This window comes from Paramisgurnus dabryanus, chromosome 13 (assembly GCF_030506205.2).
Source record: "Paramisgurnus dabryanus chromosome 13, PD_genome_1.1, whole genome shotgun sequence".
NCBI lineage: Eukaryota > Metazoa > Chordata > Actinopteri > Cypriniformes > Cobitidae > Paramisgurnus > Paramisgurnus dabryanus.
The window spans coordinates 16,972,226-16,990,747 of NC_133349.1; the positions used below are offsets into that span (position 1 = coordinate 16,972,226).

The 18,522-nt window shown below is 38.5% G+C and overlaps 1 protein-coding gene across 1 annotated transcript in view; it reads right to left on the reverse strand.

Moving 5' to 3' along the window:
- Nucleotides 1-1,442: 1,442 nt before the first annotated feature.
- galnt1 (UDP-N-acetyl-alpha-D-galactosamine:polypeptide N-acetylgalactosaminyltransferase 1) overlaps nucleotides 1,443-18,522 on the reverse strand; it is an 84,086-nt gene continuing 67,006 nt past the window's right edge. Inside the window, exons 6-13 of the mRNA XM_065245530.2 lie at nucleotides 16,662-16,869; nucleotides 12,884-13,054; nucleotides 11,202-11,319; nucleotides 9,160-9,340; nucleotides 8,555-8,694; nucleotides 7,482-7,580; nucleotides 7,247-7,381; nucleotides 1,443-3,552 (exon numbers count right to left, since the gene is read on the reverse strand). Coding sequence (XP_065101602.1) covers nucleotides 3,406-3,552; nucleotides 7,247-7,381; nucleotides 7,482-7,580; nucleotides 8,555-8,694; nucleotides 9,160-9,340; nucleotides 11,202-11,319; nucleotides 12,884-13,054; nucleotides 16,662-16,869 — 1,199 coding nt within the window. The 3' untranslated portion in view covers nucleotides 1,443-3,405. The remainder of the gene's footprint in view (nucleotides 3,553-7,246; nucleotides 7,382-7,481; nucleotides 7,581-8,554; nucleotides 8,695-9,159; nucleotides 9,341-11,201; nucleotides 11,320-12,883; nucleotides 13,055-16,661; nucleotides 16,870-18,522) is intronic.

Consider the following 18,522-nt stretch of genomic DNA (forward strand, 5'->3'; position numbering starts at 1 on the left):
GTTGACAGACAAAACGCTAAACAGGAAGTAAAGCTGAATCAGCTGTTTTTACATATTAGCGACATCAGACTTCCTGAGAATCTATATGGCAGCAAAACCAAAAATAGTTAATATCCAGGCAATTTAATATGAATGAATTGATTAATTTACATTAGAAATACAGTACTGTGCAAAAGTCTTAGGCCACCAGCTTTGTTGTTTTAGCAAAGTTTTAATGTACATCCACATTTATTTATCACTCTTTTTTAAGATACAAACAGAAAATATAGGAAATATGTACACAAAATTAAAAACAAAATTTTCAGAATTAATTTAGGTTTAAGAGATCCTGCAGTTGCCTGCTATTGCTCAAGTTTAAGGGGAGTTTACCCTAAATACTTGACACATCAATTTATACTTTATGCTGGTTTTAAAGGGATAGTTCGGCCAAAAATGATATTAAACCCATTATTTACTCACTCCCAAGCTGTCCGAGTAGCATATGTCCATCGTTTTTCAGACAAACACATTTTCTGATATTTTAAAAAATGTTTTAGATCTTTCAGTTGATTAAATGTAATGTTACGGGGTCCACGACCTTCAAGTCCAATAAAAGTGCGTCCATCCTTCACAAATTAAATCCAAACGGCTCCAGGATGATAAACAAAGGTCTTCTGAGGTGTTGTTTTAGAAATATTCATATTTAAAACTTTATTAACGAAAATAAATACCTTCCGGTAGCGCCGCCATCTTAGACTTCTCTGTATTCAGGAGAGAGTATTAGCGTAGTGTACGCACTTTTCTTAGTGACGTATGACAAATTCGGAGGGCGGGGGCACAGAGCAGCAGCAGAGTAGCCTCCGTAGGCTGCGTAAGCTCTCATCCTGAATGCGGACTCGACTAAGATGGCGGCGCTACCGGAAGGTATTTAATTACGTTATTAAAGTTTTAAATATGGATATTTCTACAACAACACCGCACGGATTACCCTCAGAAGACCTTTGTTTATTATCCTGGAGCTGTTTGGATTTAATTTGTCAAGGATGGACGCACTTTTTGGACTTGAAGGTCGTGGACTATGGGTGGACCTCGTAACATTACATTTAATCAACTGAAAGATCTAAAACATTTTCTAAAATATCAGAAAATGTGTTTGTCTGAAAAACGATTGACATATGCAACTCGGACAGCTTGGGGGTGAGTAAATCATGGGTTTAATATCATTTTTGGCCGAACTAACCCTTTAATACCACATACACATTTCCTATATTTTCTAGTTGTATTCAAAGAGACTAAGAAATAATGATATATGATCACAACACAATTGCAAAAACAACAAATCTAATGGTAGCATGGTGGCCTAAGACTTTTGCACAGGACTGTATATACAGTATATATATATCGTGGGTTTGGAGGAGGATTTTTGGACATTGATTGATATTGTAATAACACCAGGAGACTAGTTAGACTGTAAACTTTCTGCGGTTTATTTCTCCAGCCTGTGGACCATTTCAACAGAGGGCTCTCTAACCCACTAGTCAGCAGGCCAGAATCTCATCAAAAAGAACAAATAAACAACAAACAAACAAACAAACAAAAACAAGACACAAAAGACATCCCTTTGACAGATATAAACACACACTCACGCTCACACATCTCTACACTGATACTGCAGTCCTGACCAAATACTTTATGTTATCATCACCTCATCTCCTCTGCAGTCAAGCTGACCTTTTACAACAACCTTACAGTTTAGTACACTACAAAACTACTGTTTAGAGTATTTCATTAGAATCTATATCTTTACATTTTTTATCATTTGATTTTTAAGCCCGTTCAGGTGAAATATGGGGCACATTCTCTCTAGACAGCTTGGAGAATAAAGACCAGGACATGAGGAGTGCAAGACCATTTCAAGTATTTGGGCAGGGTGAAAAACTTCAGGATTGACAAAACTCAAGACTTCAATTTATCGTCCAACAATCGTCCTCATGTCTTTGCCAATACCCATCAGTCTGAGTTTTGTATTTTTTCCACTGATATGACTCGAAAGATCTGAGTGACTGAATTTACAAAGTGAACCGACAGATCACTAAATCTAAAAGGTAGGACATAACGCAGAATAAATCTCTTCAGGCTATCAGACCAAAACACATCAGTTGAAATATGGCAAGCAGCTTGTAATTTCAGATACTGGCCACGGTCATGTTCAGATGCCACAATGAATTAAAGAAGGAATGTGTCCACATACACGGTAAAAATTCGAAAGTAAACAAAGATATTAGATAAAAAAAATGGAAAACATCTCTCTCGTGCATGTACACAGTGACACCAAGCCCTTGTTGGATAATGATATGACAAAATATGTTTCATCTCCTCCTGATGAACCCAAATACGCAAGGAATAATTGACGACGGGCCAAATTTTAATTAATCCGCTTATACCACATTTACCACAAACATTGCTCCGGTGGTTATTTTACGACATTTGACAGGTTAGGTGTCCGTTTTACAGAAAAATAATCAACACGTGAAGCATTTTTCAACCAATCAGAATAAAGCATTCAACAGCCCCATGGTATAATTTTGGGTAATGCAACCCATATACCAAGGCAGCATTTTTTTTTTATCAAATTGTGTCAACTTTAAATTGCCTGTATACCTTTGGGAGAGATGAGAGTCCTAAAAAAAGTGAAAGTGCTTTGATGTGGCACTCAAATTGCAAAAACCAAGAAAAGTACAACTAAACATTATTGATATGAAACATTTATAATGTCCTTGATAATTCTCATCATTGTCCATCCTGTCCGTTGATCGTAGATTAGTAATTGATTGTAGGTTGTCCACTTGCTGAGACTAAGATTGATTGACAGGTGTCAGCATTTGACAATGGCCAGTAGGCTTCCAAGCTTGGGCAAATGTCCACAAACAATGTAGGAAGATCCATCCTGATATGTGAGACACTACATGCACACACATGCGCTCAGACACACAAATTAGCCTCTCCTTCATGTGCTAAATACCCTTCATTTCTAAAAGGCTTTAAACATAATTAAATAAAAAAAGGGGCGAAACTCCTCCTGGAAAACAGTCTGGCCCACACATTCTCAACACAAAACACACAATGATACTCTAAAAGGGAGGCGTTCTCGTAAACATAACCGAAATGCCCCTTCTCCTCAAACGAGGAGGATAGGGACATCAAACTCAAGTTTTTTTTCTAGGACGAGTCTCTCTCTCCATCTTTCGTTCGTTTCCCTATAGTAAGGTGGAGTGATGGGAGATTCATATACATATGCAGTTCTGTTTGTTTAGGTCAAATAAAGGCAGACCGCCAGAGATCGAGAGAAAAGCTGTCCTCTCTCTCCTCTCCACCTGTGAGAGTCCGTCCGTCCGTCCATCTGTCTGTGTGCTTGTGTCTGTGATCTCAGAAAATCTCAGGCAGTGTGACATTGCGGAGCAGCCATTGCTGTGAGCGGCTCCCGGTGCAGTCCCTGACGCTGGGCACCTGACTGTCATCTTCAGAGGCTTTATCCAAACATTGATTACTATTCACATGTACCAGGCTCAGCTTCTACACAAGAGAAAGAAAGACAAACACTGCGTGAGACATGATGTACACACAGTTACCCAAAAATGGTTCTCATTCACACTATAGTACATCATTAGTACATAAAAGGTACATATTGGTAACAAATGTATACATGCATAAACCTTAATGGTACATATTAGGACCTTTTTTCTGAGATTGCATGTATAAAACAGAATACTAGTGTTCTGCTTAATATATTGCTATAATACTGTCTATTTATACAGTATGCAGTACATAATGATTGTTCCCAACATGCATTAATCTCACAGCTGCAGAAAGTTGCACTTACTGTATCACCTCAGAAATAATATGATTAATTATATTTAATATAATTAAATATGAAATAATTATATCTTTCTTTCTTTTTTCATTGTCACGCCAATCCAGGATCTATGGTGGCTATATTCATGGTGAGAACAAGTTGGTCCAAACTAGTTAATCCATACACAGGTTCAGGAAGGGGCAACCTGGTATCTCCAATTCACCTAACTTTCATGTTTTTGGCCTGTGGAAGGAAATCTGAGTACCCGGAGTAAATCTACGCTGACCTAACCGGGGCTCAAATCGGGGACCCTCTTGCTGAGAGGCAACTGAGCCACTGTGCCTCACCAATATTGGAATTCAAATCAAATAACCACGAGTTAAAATATTTCTTATGATTTTACTTCTGCTTAATTTGCCATACTTAAAAAGGAAGTTCAAGATTAGTGCAATCCATTGTGGGAAAAAATGTGCCATGCAGTGCTCTCTGTTTGTATAACTACATAAAAATGCAAATGTAGGTCAGCCAGGTACTCCATTTAGATGCAGTATTCATACTGTAATATAATTACAAGGCATGGGCTGGTTGGTACATATTTCAAGGTATACAGAGGTTTTAAAGAGTCAAGGTTTTAAAACCACTACAACTTTTCTGTAATACCATTTTTATGGTTTGAGATATGTTTACACAAAATTAATTAAATCATTAAGTCATGTAAATGATTTGATGTTTACATTTAACTCATTCCCCGCCCGCCACACTGGCAAGAATATGGTTATATGTAAAGATGCCGTAACAAGTATGGCAACGTTACATTCAACTGCATTTGAAATACAGTGTTTTTTTCACTTCCTGAAAAGTAACGGTTTTGGGCATACGTGAGTTTCATCGAGCAGCGACGATAAAGACATTAATTAATATCATTCCACATACACCATGTCAGAACGGTCCTCTTCTCCACACTTGTAAACACTGAGGTGGTAATTTTGCATATGTCATGCTTGACCTTTCGACGTCATGACAAATTACGTGAGGTCGCACTGGTGCGTCACACGGATAGTGCAAAATGAGAAGTTGTGGTTTAAAGGTGCATATTTGTTATTTTTCTTGCAAAAATGACAATCGTTTCACTAGATAAGACCCTTATGCCATGCTTGGGAATCGTTTAGAGCTCTTTAAAGCTGCGTTGAAACAGCAATTTTAAACTGTAACGTGTTGGGGTCCAATAAAGTCTATCAAAATGATAACAATCCTTGAATTTTTTTCTTAAAAAACTTAATTTCTTCTCGACTGAACAAAGAAAGCCATCAACATTTTAGAAGATATGGGGGTAAATTATTGGGATTTTTTTTTAAGAAAGTCAAGTATTCCTTTAAGAACATACCCACAATATCTATTCATGAATGGACACATAGACAAACATCCACGCTTCAAGGCAAACGCATTCTTTCCAGTAGAGCATGTTCACGAGTGTGTGCAATGGACCTTAGGTGAGCTGGGAGCTCTAGAGTTTCAGTCTAGTGGGAAGCACTAAGCCACATAGATACAATTAGGATAGCGGTGGAACCTGCAAGAGTTTTAAGGTGTGAGGGCACACGCGCGCGCGCACACAGATGAGTTTGTGATGGTAATGTATGGTAATGTATGCAGTAGAGGTGCTCCCGTTGGCAAGAGATTTCCTGATTTCTCTCGCTCTCAATTTCCCTTCCTTCCACTCTTGTCTCTCTCTCTCTCTCTCTCTCTCTCTCTCTCTCTCTCTCTCTCTCACTCTCTCTCTCTCTCTCTCTCCTCATGAGAAAAACTGAAGCTTTATCTGACAGTGGAAAGTCTCTGTTCGACTTCTCTATTCTGTGCAGCCTTCAGTTCCTCCGGGCACAGGGCCAGCGTGGATGGAGCGAGCTCCGAATGTGGGGGAGCAATAAGCAGCTTTGGAGTAACGGGCATCTCTTTAAACCAACAGCGGTGAAATGCAAAGGCCATCTCCAGCTTTTTGGGTTATCCTTTCTGATAACGCACGCTATCCCATAACAGGCTTAAAGAAGTGTTTAAGCGGTATACAAAAATCCAGTTTGGGAATTGACTGAAAGGTTATTAAGTATATCTTAACTACACAAATAGAATATTTTATAAAAAAAAAAGTGGATGTGTGTTCATATAAATACATTTCAAAGCAACGGTGACTACACACCATGCAGACAAATAGCTTCAAAGGGCTAGCTGATGGTTTTGATGTTATATGACATATATGAGGCAAGCAAGACCTTAGAGGAGAAAATCGTTGAGTCACAAGCCCACACACATGCATGCATCAGTGGAATGCCATGGGAAATAAATATACATTATGGATGAACAGACTTGTTTTATTCATGTTATATTGCTTAATCTTTGTTGTCTTTACTGGGAGCGCTCACGCTTTTATATTTTCAATATCACACAATGAACCTCCAGGGTTGTAACATTACTGGGTATAACATTACTGGGGGCAGCATGGGATCAAACATGTACATACTTGCGCATGAACACATGTACACACAAACGTTAAGCATTTATGTTCTAGATGTTCTGTTTTGGTTAAAAAAAAGGCAAACATTGTTACCTTACAGATTTTTCCAATTTTGGTGTCCTTGTGTCCTCATAGTGCATTAGTCGCTTTATCAGTGTATAGTATGTATTTCTTGGGAATTAAACCCCATGACCTTTGCATTCACGTAAGTTATAGGAACACTGATATCATGCAACGTTTACTGGGGTTTCCCTCTTTAATTAGACTGCAATTTTGTTTGACTTATGTTAAGTCTACTTGCTACATTATCAAAAACATTTTATGTTAAAGGTCCACTGTGTAGCATGAAACATGAGAATTGCAACCAATGGCTCAGTCCACCGTTCACCCCTCCGTTTTGGAATGCATAGTAAAGCTACGGTAGCCGCCACAGGATAAACACGTCATCATCTGAGACAACTCAGTGACAAACCCACTCTATAGACCAGTTTGTCCGTTTAGGGCTACTGTAGAAACATGGCGGCGACTTGCATGTAAGAGGACCCACGGTGTGAGTATGTAGATAAAAATGGCTCATTCTAAGGTAATATAACGGTGCATTATGTAATGACTTTATACACCACTTATGTATATTATATTGCATTTCTGTCAAGAAATCCTTTTAAAAGTTGCACAGTGCACCTTTAACCTTCACCCCAGTGCAATGGCTTGGCCCTACACTCTTTTATGTAAGAGCATTACAGCAAATCCAATTTCAATTTGTTCTGACAAACTGTCCAAAGTTGAAACTATTTCCTGAGAAGTTCAACATGTATTGATTACTTTTTCAAACGCTGATGAATAAATGCACAAAATCTAAACAGAAAATCTGCAGTCTAAACAGACACACACACACACACACAAATACTCACCAATGGGTCATATTCCCAAAGCTGGTTGCCTTTCAAGTGATGGCACTTGAGCATCATGACAGGGCCATTGAGTTTCGACACATCCAGGCAAAGATCATCAGTTCGGATCTCTTTATTGGCAGTGTAGGAGAAAACCTGAGCAGACGGCAAAGGTCACAATACGTCAATGTCATTACCATAGTCGTCGTGAAACATCACCGTCAGCTTGCGAGCGAGAAAGATGCGAGTGACTGACCTGGTTGCCGCCCATTCCGTGACAGTTGAAAATGCCCACTTTCTCATTTTCTTTTCTTGCCATGTTATCCAGGCACTGATTAGTCTCCACATTACGGATCTGGATGTGGACAGATCATGCACATAGATCAGATGCATACAGCTCTCCCGCATGAATAAACAGAGTCACGTCTTGCTCTCGATGTCAAATGTGCTTTATTACCGAAAGCTTATCAAACACCGGGTGGAGATGTATCGATAAACTGAGAGACAACTGTGCCAATCAAATACACAACATGTGGATGTGTACAATACTTAGATGGGGGAGACAGATCACTACTATTATCCAAAACAGTGAGTTATATACACATCAGCCATAACTTATCTTGTTCTAAAGGCCAAACTATTTTTTATGCGTATGCAAGGGTGCGTATACAGTGCGCATGACGCAATTTTCGTCATCAGAAGTGTGTGCGTACTGTCAGAATTTATTCTGCAAATGCGTTTCCATCTCCCATTATTCGCATTAACTCGTTTTCGCACTAGTCAAAAACCACCTCAAGCGAGTGTACAAACTTTTTTGCAAGTAAGGGATTTTTATTAGAAATTTGCCATTTTCATCTCGTTTCTTATGCAATACTTCAAAAATCAGTGTGATGGAAACCCAGCTAATGTCACCTTTAGTGGAAAGGAGAGACAGCGATGAACTAACATAAAGCGACACAGACTCGAGCAGATAGACTCAAAGAAAACGAGTCTAAGACATCAGAAATGACACGCATGTTTAATTCATAAGATTGTCTAAGAGAGAGAGAGGGAAAGATGGACAGATGGAATAAAACAAGGAGGCGAGAGACGGGACAGGAAACAAGCAGATGACAGACGAGAGGAGACAGTGAAAAATTAAATGTCTCTCATTTCCCAAATAAATTGACCCAAATTAAAAAAACGCAATCATTCTATGTGACACAGTCACACCATGTGGAAAAAACGAGTGTCGCTTGCCAATTCACACTTGATTTTAAACAGAAATCTGTTTATTGCACTACGCAATGCTTTCGCTCTCAGTGTGTGTGTGATGTGTGAAATACACACCTCTCCCAATGAATAAAAGTGTCGTGGTATCTGGGAGTCTGGGTAGACGTTTTCTAGGTACCAGGAGAACGGCTTACACTGCAACCTCTGTCTCAGAGATGTTCTGGACGAGATGTCCCCATAATCCACCTTTGTCACACCTGCCATGTACAAAAACACACTTAAGTATAGAAAATAGTAAGTAGTAGGAGGAGTTGAAGTTTAATACTTATGATTTGGGGGGGGGGGTTGTCGAAAAGTACGAGCAATAGTGATGTTTGCCTCGCAGCACTGACAAGCGGGAGAGATTCAACAAAAGCATCCACAAAGAGAAGGAAAGAACACAATAAACAGTCAGACAGATAGCTGAGCTGCACTGGATACTATTGACAGTGATGTTAATATCTATTATCCAACATCTAAGTCAATACCGCTCCACGGCCTAGGACTGCTGATCCACACAGTTGTCTTTTAAAAGAAATAGACACAGAGACGGCAAGGCAGAAAGCCAAAAGGATAACGAGAGGGAGCGAATAAGAAGACGACAGGGATAAAGAAACACAAGGATATTTTCAAGTGTGTTTTTATTAAGCACATGTGCTGCTTGTGAATGTGTGCGAACTGACCAGGTGAGATGATGTAGAAGAAGTTCTTGAACTCATCCATCCAGACCTCTGCCAGTCGTCTGTTGTTCTTGTTGATGATCTGCCCAGTTCCACCGGGGAACGTGTAAGGAGTGGCCTTACGAAACACGTGACCCACGTGAGAACATGTCACGATCTCAAGTGTTCCTCCGCACTGCCAGATCTGATGAGACAGTTACAGTTTTTTAATCTGATTGGTCAAGCAGTGCCAATATTTTTGTTGCCTGTATTACTTTGCACGTCTATGTTAGTCGTGTTCAGCTTTGACTGGGAAGGTAATATCAGTGTCTGACGTAATACGGGCCAAAATAGCTGACCGAATTTATAATGTAACATGGCCTTACTCAGATATTAAAGACATCAAAGTCATATTTTACCAAATGTTCTTCACACCGTGCAGGACGATTTTAAAGGGGACAGAGAATGAAAAACCATTTTTACCTTGTCTTTGTTGAATAATGGTAGTCTACCCGCATTCACGAACATACAAAAAGTGCTAGACATGCTAAACATCTCAGTCTCATAGAAATTCCTCTTTTAGAAATGTCAGCCAGAAAACGGCCTAATCTGAAAAACTGATGCTTATGACATCACAGGCATCTAACTGCCCCTCCACTTTAAAATAATTGGCTACATTTTTTTGAGTGGCAGCAAAGTCAGCCAATCAGTAATGAGATTGCAAGTCAAGGCAGTAGGGGGAGCCAAATAGGTGCAAAACCACTTGTTTAAAATCCCCCACCCTAATAGAGCTATCTGAGAGAGGTTTTTAGGAAGCTTCTAAGGCATTACAGACCCAAACAAAATTTTTTTGTCTACATGTCACATCACAGAACAAGGATAAATACCCCGTTCAATCATTCTATTTCACATTTAAGTAGAAAACAGTAAATCACAAAAAAATTACTTTATCACATATGTGTCATAAGGGTATTTTTTTATTAAGCTTTATATATCACCTGAAAGTTGAATAAAAAGGCTTTCCATTTATGTATATGGTTTGTTAACTCTTTCCCCACCATTGACAAGAAAACAATTAAAAGAAAACATTTGCATAAAAAAGTGCTTCTGATGAGGTTTTATGTTAATCCGTAATATCGCAATTGTCCCAAATTCCCAAAATTTTCACTTACCCAATTTATAAAAAAAAACTGAAACAAAAAAATATTTAATTATGTTTTGATAATTTTTCTGAATGTGATCTCTAACAAAATTCCTTTACAAAACAGCAATTATTTCAGCTTTTTGCAAAAAAATTTTTTTTTTTTAGAAAAATACCCATATTTAAGAGTTTATAAGCAGAGAAAAAAATATAGATAGGATGAAAAGTTTTTTTTTTTCGTTTGTTTATTGATTGTTTAAAAAGCGGAGAGTCTTTTCTTTTATTTGATATATTTGTATGTTTATATAGTTTTAGATAATTTATTTAAATGAATATATTATAAGAAAATTTTGTGAAACTTTTGTAAAAATCACAAAAAATGCTTGCAGGAAACTTAAAAAAAAAATGGCTGGCAGGAATGAGTTAAGATTTTGGTTGAAATACAACTATTTGAAAATCTAAAAATATGAGGGTGCAAAAAAATTGAAATATTGAGAAAATCGATTTAAAGTTGTGCAAATGAAGTACTTCGCAACACATAATGATAAATATTTTTTATGTATTTAAAGTAGGAAATTTACAATTTTTTTATTTAACATGATCTTTACTTAATTTTCTAATGATTTTTGGCATAAAAAATCTATAATTTAGACCCATATAAGTTGTACAAACATACAGTACAACTTATAAGTGGTTCTGTAGTCCAGGATCACACATTACTCTCACAATCATGCTGCAATATTGAATGCTATCTAATATCACCATCAGCAGTACTAATAATCAGAACAACAGCATATTGTTGGTATGATAATGTTTAAATGCATATCCGATTTCAAAGCACAACATTAAGACAGAAGGAACTATGGGTATGACACTGTGTATACTGTAATGGTGACTGAATGATACAATCAGTTGTTTGACTGACCCTGAAGGAAATCTCCAAGTTCTCCCCTCCCCAGATGTCCATGCCAGCATCATACGTGCCAATCTCCTGAAAATAATCACGGTCTATAGAGAAGAGACCACCCGCCATAGTGGGAGTCCTGCAGAGAGATACAAGCAAGAGAAAGACGTGGTTAAATTCCGTCACGTAAAATGGGCCCTTGAGGGATGCGATCGCATCTCATAAAAGCAATTTCGTCTTTCTGGTTCTCACAGTCAAGAGCGAGCACAAATCTGCGTGTCACTCGGAGGAATGAGATATTCAATGGAAGTGGCATGTTTATATGCGCCTATTACGGCAAAAATATATTTCCCTTCCTTTTTAAAACTCGTTTCGTTTTCTGTTGGTCCTTCGCCTCAGCAGGCGCTCTCTGTTCTTTCCTGTTTTCCTTCCATATCTTCCCCGCAGCATGTCTTATTCCCAGTCATGTTTTTCTCTCAAGTAAGAACCTGTTGTTGTTTTGCTCTCTTTTTGTTTCACGCTGCTTTGCGGCTCTGAAAACCAAGCTCTGAAGTAAAAGGAGGCGAAGAAAATGAGAAAACGAAAACACACTGAAAACAGGGTAGCGTCAGAACTACTTTCCGATGAAAACAACATTTGCGCTTCTGAACAATATAGGTTCTTTTAAGAAATCTGACAGAAAAAGGATAACAGCTACTATGTTCCTGTGAAGAAGGTGCTAGTTATGAGGTGAGGGGGTAAACACTCTCTCCCTTTGGCAAAATGCTTTTGTGGATTAAAAACTTTGTTAACTGCAGAACGTTTAGCTAAAGGGCTGGGACAAACACTGCACTTTGATTTTACATAGCTTTGAGACGCATTTAAAATGCCATATAAGAAATATAAAATACCTCTCAGTAGTGGTGAGCGGGGGTTAATTGTAATGCAGCTACTTTACATATTTATACAGTCTGTGCTTTTGGTCTTTTTCTCTTATTGTCAGAAGATGATCTCATGTGAATTTGTGAAAAGTTATGATGTGTTATTGAACAAAGAGTGTTTTGGAGGCATGAAAGTACATTTCTTCATCTTATGTTTTTTTATGATCACCAAATCGAACCTTGTCTTGTTACCTAAAACTGAAGACCATTTTGAAACATGTCAGCAACTCCTAGTAACTGATTGATGGGATTGAAAACATTTTTACACAGCGGGGTTACTTGTAAAACAGTGTTACAATTGACCTATGTCTAAGCCACGCCCCCTCCACTCAATCAGACAAACAATTAACATTTGGTGATGGGCGCTATGGCAGCTGTCACAGTAGGAGACATTTCAAAGGAGGCAATTGATGATTTTTGCAGACAGAAAGACTATATATCATCTTAAAGTCACTAAAAGGGCATTTTACTATGCATTGGAGGGTTATATTAATAATTTTATTGTTACAATAAACCCCACCTATGGGGTAAGTTGTAACGTTTGCACTCCTGTCATTTTCGGTGTAATTGTACGATAACGGTAGGTCCCACAAACAAACTTTAATTCATGTGTGTTGATTGTTTAAAATAATTATTAAAATAACAAATATTTTTTCAAATAATGGAGTCAAAGCCAAAAAGCATTAGGTTGTGCCCCGCTCTCCCCTGCCTAGTGCTTATGGTCAAACACAATGTCCAGTGGTGCTCATGTGGGCAATTTGAATTCCTGTTCATGTGTATTACCTGACAGGCAGAGTTCTGTCTCCTTTCCTGCGGTCCATCTCTCTCTGTGGTACCGGATACCAGCGGAAGTTCAGCTTCCAGTTAAAGCCTCCATATGTCATATCAGAACCCGCCATGTACTCGAATGTGTCATCGCTGATCACGTCAATGATGGGACACACAACAGTTCTCCTGTAATCACACACACACAGATTTGTTTTTCTGTTATGAACTTTCTATTGACTTCTATTGTTACATTACGGAAAAGTACTGTTGGTACATTAATGGTGTCAATACACACTATTGATGTGTCATCCTGTCTGTGAAAATCCAGCTACATAAAATTATCCAACATAATGTAAAGAACATTCTGTGAAAAATAACCTTGATCTCTTTAATACCGAGTAAAATTAAACTTTGATCATCCTAATATTACATTATGAGACTTTAGCCTGGATTACACAGACAGGGTCACATGACACATTTAGGGGCGGTTTTCCAGACAGGGCCCAGACTAAAATGCATGCTTAATTTCATGAGATATCTTAACATATATCAGTGCCATTGTTTTGTCTCATGATGCACACCAGTACTGTTTTTTTTAAGGTTTGTTTATAAAAACTACTTAAATGTCCTAAAATAACTAATGCATAGTCCTCCTGCGCAGTGGGAAACCGCCCCATCATATAAAAAATTCATGTACCGTGGTAATCACATTTGGTATGATGATATTTTCAGTGAACCTCCATGAGTATATGCATATATTAGTACTATGATACCATCAAGTTAAAACACTATTATAATATCGACAGGCTTTGCTACTTGTAAGAATATACTGAGCTAATCCTTTCTCTAAACCTTCATTAAGACATTCTTTCATTTGTTTATTAAGCCCTTTTTCCTTGCCTGGTCACCACAATGTAGCTGATATTAGGTTTTACTATCCCTGTGGAAACATCTGATAGCCAAAACCTTAGCTACACTCTTCTTCACTACATAGGCCAATATGATATCAGCAATGTAAATGAGTCTGGTCTGTAACCAGTTAGGCCTTGTTTATTTCCGAATACAGCTGACACATGCTCAGGCACACACCTCTCTGTGCTCGAACAGATGCAGACGCAGATCAGAGGGGACGTTTGCTAAACTTGTGTCATCAATCAGCACAAAGCAGCCCACTGTGATGCTAACAGTGACAATGATGATTGATCACACACACACAAACACTGCAAGCCCACTTCTTTCCTTAATTCAGCGTTCTTCTACAAATGATGCCCCAATAGGCCACCTGAGGCAAGACAACCACACAGAGGATCATCATGTGTAGAGAAAAAACCCTTAGATACACAAAGAATAAAAAGCAGATAACAGTGTGTTCATGTTGCTATACCTCACAAGTTTTTTCATTCATGTGGAAATGCAGCCTGAGGTGAAAGCGAACTACAAAAATGTAATAAAGCATTGCGAGGAAACAAGGCTCTAAGAGCTATTGATCTCTCTGGCAAACGGCGGACAAGAGAGTGTGCGTGAAAACGACTGGTTCGTTTTTAAGCTCGACCACAATTGCAAAAATGAAATGAATGGCATGCGTGCGCGCGCTGTCAAGTTTCTGACCGCATATATGTGTGAGATTTCAGTCTACAACTGGAATGCGATGTTCTAACCACTGACGCTCAATCTAAGATAAACATGTTAAAGAAATTTAAACAGGGATAATATGACAAGTGGAAGGACACAATATAAAAATTCTAAAAAGACAGACCCACTGCTGATACAGGCAGACAAGAGACTTTGTTACTTATAATAATAATCTGCATTTATTTCTGCAGACCTCAAAGCGCTTTACATATGAATGGGGGAATCTCCTCAACCACCACCAATGGTGACACTTAGAGACAATAAACACAATAACATTTTCTACTAAAAACGTTCAAATTTTTATTCATTTTGTCGATACATTTACATGACAATGGCGCTTTAGGGTGTAATGTGTTTTAGCGGCATCTAACGGTGAGATCGCGAATTGCAACCAACCTCAAACACAATGAGAAGCTACGGTAGCTGCCACGGGACAAACATGTCGTCCGAGACAATGTAGGGGCAAAACGCACCCTGTAGAACAGTTTGTCCTTTTAGGGCTACTGTAGAAACATGACGGCGACTTCAATGTAAGGAGACCTCCATATGTACATAAAAACTGTGTATGTAGATAAAAATGTCTCATTCTAAGGTAATAAAAACAATACAGTTCATTATGTAAGGTCTTTATACACCACTGATATACTAATATAGTTATGTATATTAAATTGCATTTCTGTCAAGAGATCCGTCCCACATTTTACCTTTAAACAAAAACTGGATTTCAAAGTGCAAGTTTTTGAAAACAATATCGTTATTGTGTTGGTGTAAACGTCAAAATGTCAATTTTTGAAAAACGTGACGTCATGCACATGCACGTTATACGTTTAGATCGAGGGGCAACCTTCTGATCTCTCTAATGAAGCCAATGTGGAAGTGACTTAAACTGCAATTCATCGACTGGCCACTTGAGGCTGGCTCCAAAAGGTAGTCAATTCCCATAGACCACCATGTTAAAATGGTCAACTTCACAGTAGAAAATAATATGTTTACAGACTGTTACAAAAAGTGTTTTTGGTCTATATAGATAATTTTGCCCTTCATGACAACTGTGTAAAAAATGTAAATCCGTTTAAATTATATTAAGCCTTAAACTTGAGTGACGGGTGAACTGCACTGCTGTGACTAGAATTGAGCTAGACGGGCGTAGTTTCAGCAACCAGCCACTTCAGCCTCACCCATGTCCCGCTCTTTACCCATTTTCGGTTTCCCACGAGTGATTCAGGGTGACGCGCGGCCAATATGGCGACGGCAGGCAACACCTACAAAAACGATCTTCACAAACCAATGGGTGACGTCACGGACACTGCGTCCATATTTTTTTACAGTCTATGGTTTAGATATTATGTGACATCGTTGATCCGTATGAATATGAATTGATTTGAAAACGGTGTCATCTATAAAAAAAGGATATGGAAAAACGTTTCTGCTTTAATACACTGCTGTCGTGTAAAAACCCTTAGTTTTAAAGGTGTTATTTTATGAGGTTAGCAACATCTGTTTTTTTACGCTGCAATAAAATTATGATTATAGTGTAGGGTGTGCTTATAATGGCTGCAAAACGCCTCTAAATACTAACAAATATCCAACACACAGTGCAAACCTTTGATACCTTCACAGATCTAAAGTGACTGATATACTGCCTGCTGTAACTAAAGACATTTATTCCAGGCCGGAGAACATCACATCTGGTTAGTGTTCAAAAATACACACAGAGACATGATGTTATTTGTTGCAAAAAAATCTCCATGTGTCTTAAGAGATTTATTATCTGCAGTGATCTACATTTTTGTACAAGTTACAGGACATTCACACAGAGCGAAAGCGTTAATGCTTGATGGAAGGCTTGCCAATCACAGTGGCCGCAACACATGCTCCGGTCTTGTATAAACGTAATTGGCTGTCTCGCACTATGTTATTTGCATAAGTTAATCTGATTGGCTGACGCACACGTTGGCGCTTGAAAAGTTGATAAATGTTTAACTTCTGCCGCGAGCAACAACAGTGACGTGACTTGACGGATCCACAATTCAGTTCGGCAACGCTTGACGTCACCCATTAAATCGTTTATGCTTATGCCCCGTGTGAATGTACCGTAAATGTTCAAATAAGTAAATATCACTGAGCTTGGAGCAAATCCATAGGGAGCTGTAGTGCTTACTTGTCAAGTTTGATGCGAGCGAGCAGCGGCTCCAGCCAGCCGGTGGTGCACTCGCAATGGGCATCCAGAAAGGTGATCACCTGACCCGTTGAGATGGACGCACCCCTCAATCGAGCACGAATAAGACCCGAGCGCTGCTCCATCCGTACCACCCTGACGGGCACCTCCAACTGCCGCACATACTGTTCCAGCTGCCTTTTCAGGAAGTCTTAATAAACACAGAGGGAGTAAACAATTATATGTTGGTAACACAAAAACGAGAAGTGTTTTATTTGTGCACCTTTGTTGGTAGAGCATTGCTTAAGCAGCACATTAAGGTATGGGTTCGATTTCAACACACACACTGATAAAAACATCTATAAGATCAGATTCATATTTAGTTTAATCATAATGCCACCTCATAAATGTTTTTATAGCCCACAGAGGACATCAAACATGGTGACATTCCCCAGACATAAATGCAGCTACTGAACGGGCATATTGGTGATGTACACATTATCCTTCTACAACCATTTTTAACCACTTCAGTGACTGATCAAGTATACCTCTGCATAAGTATCTGCTGTGGGTGGTTGAGTTCATGTTGCCAATGACTCCAGCGCTGTTTTTGAGAGCTCTCAGCTCCTGTAGAGCCGATGCTATAAGAGGATCAACATCCTCAGCTGCAGAATCCATCAAACCGTTTTACTTTCAGTTTCAGCTAAGTGAAACCAATTCTTCTTGTTCTTATCAAAAAGCTATTTTCAAGAGCCATTAAAATGTCTGACAGGACTATTCAAACCCAGACACATGCTGTAGAGGTCATACTATAGCCGTGAAATAGAACAAAACTAAAAGCAAAAGGTAACCTGTGAAACATCAACATAATTTTTCATCAGTGCATCTATCAGCTGAATAGTGTAGTCAAGTAAATCAAAACAAATGATAACCCCAAACTGTCAGAAGAATCATTACATGCCAAAAGCACACACAAAAGGAAATCACAAGGTTAAACAGGAGGGACATGTCTGTGCAATACATTTTCACAGCAGTTTTATCTGCTCTCTCTCATGCCTTATTTGAGGTGAGATATGTGGAACAGAACACTGTGAAGTACAAAAGCAGCAGGGGTTTCTCGTGCCAATGACCCCATCCCCTTAAAAAACACGGCAGAAAACGAAAGATAAAGCAGACAGACTCAGTGTTGTTATCAGCAGTGAGAAAAGAAACAATTGAACTTTCATTTTCTGTCTCATGTAGCTGTCTGGTAATCTCAAATGTCTAAACTGCAGGAAGACAAAAGCCATAAATGCTGTACAATCTTTAATTCAAGAAACACAAATCGTTTATAATATACGTCAGGTTACATGACAAAATATACAATATTGACTGTATGGCTATAAAGATCCACCAAGGACAAAAAAATCCTAAAAACACCACAAAGCTGTGCATCAGACTTGCATGCAATATTTCAAGTCTTTTAAAAGCATTTAGGTGAACTATATCTGCCTATACTATACACAAACATTATCCCATCTCTGGATAACTTATGAATGATTCACTACATGTGCCGTTTACATTATATAGACTTATGCACCGATTGCCAACAAAACACAGACATTTATAACTAGGTTTATAATGGTATACCAGTATGATGGTTTACCATGATATTAACATGCACGATTATTGTACTGTAAACATTTGTTTATCCATGGTTTCATGGATTTCACTTCATTCAACGTGACTGTTTATACTCCACTCGTTCAGCTGAGAAAATATGTCAGAACCAGAGGTTACAAATTCTTATGTCTATCCTCCGCTGAAAAAAGTTAAAAGCTGCAGCATAGAAATACTTTGGGTATCCGAAAATGGCCTGGCACAT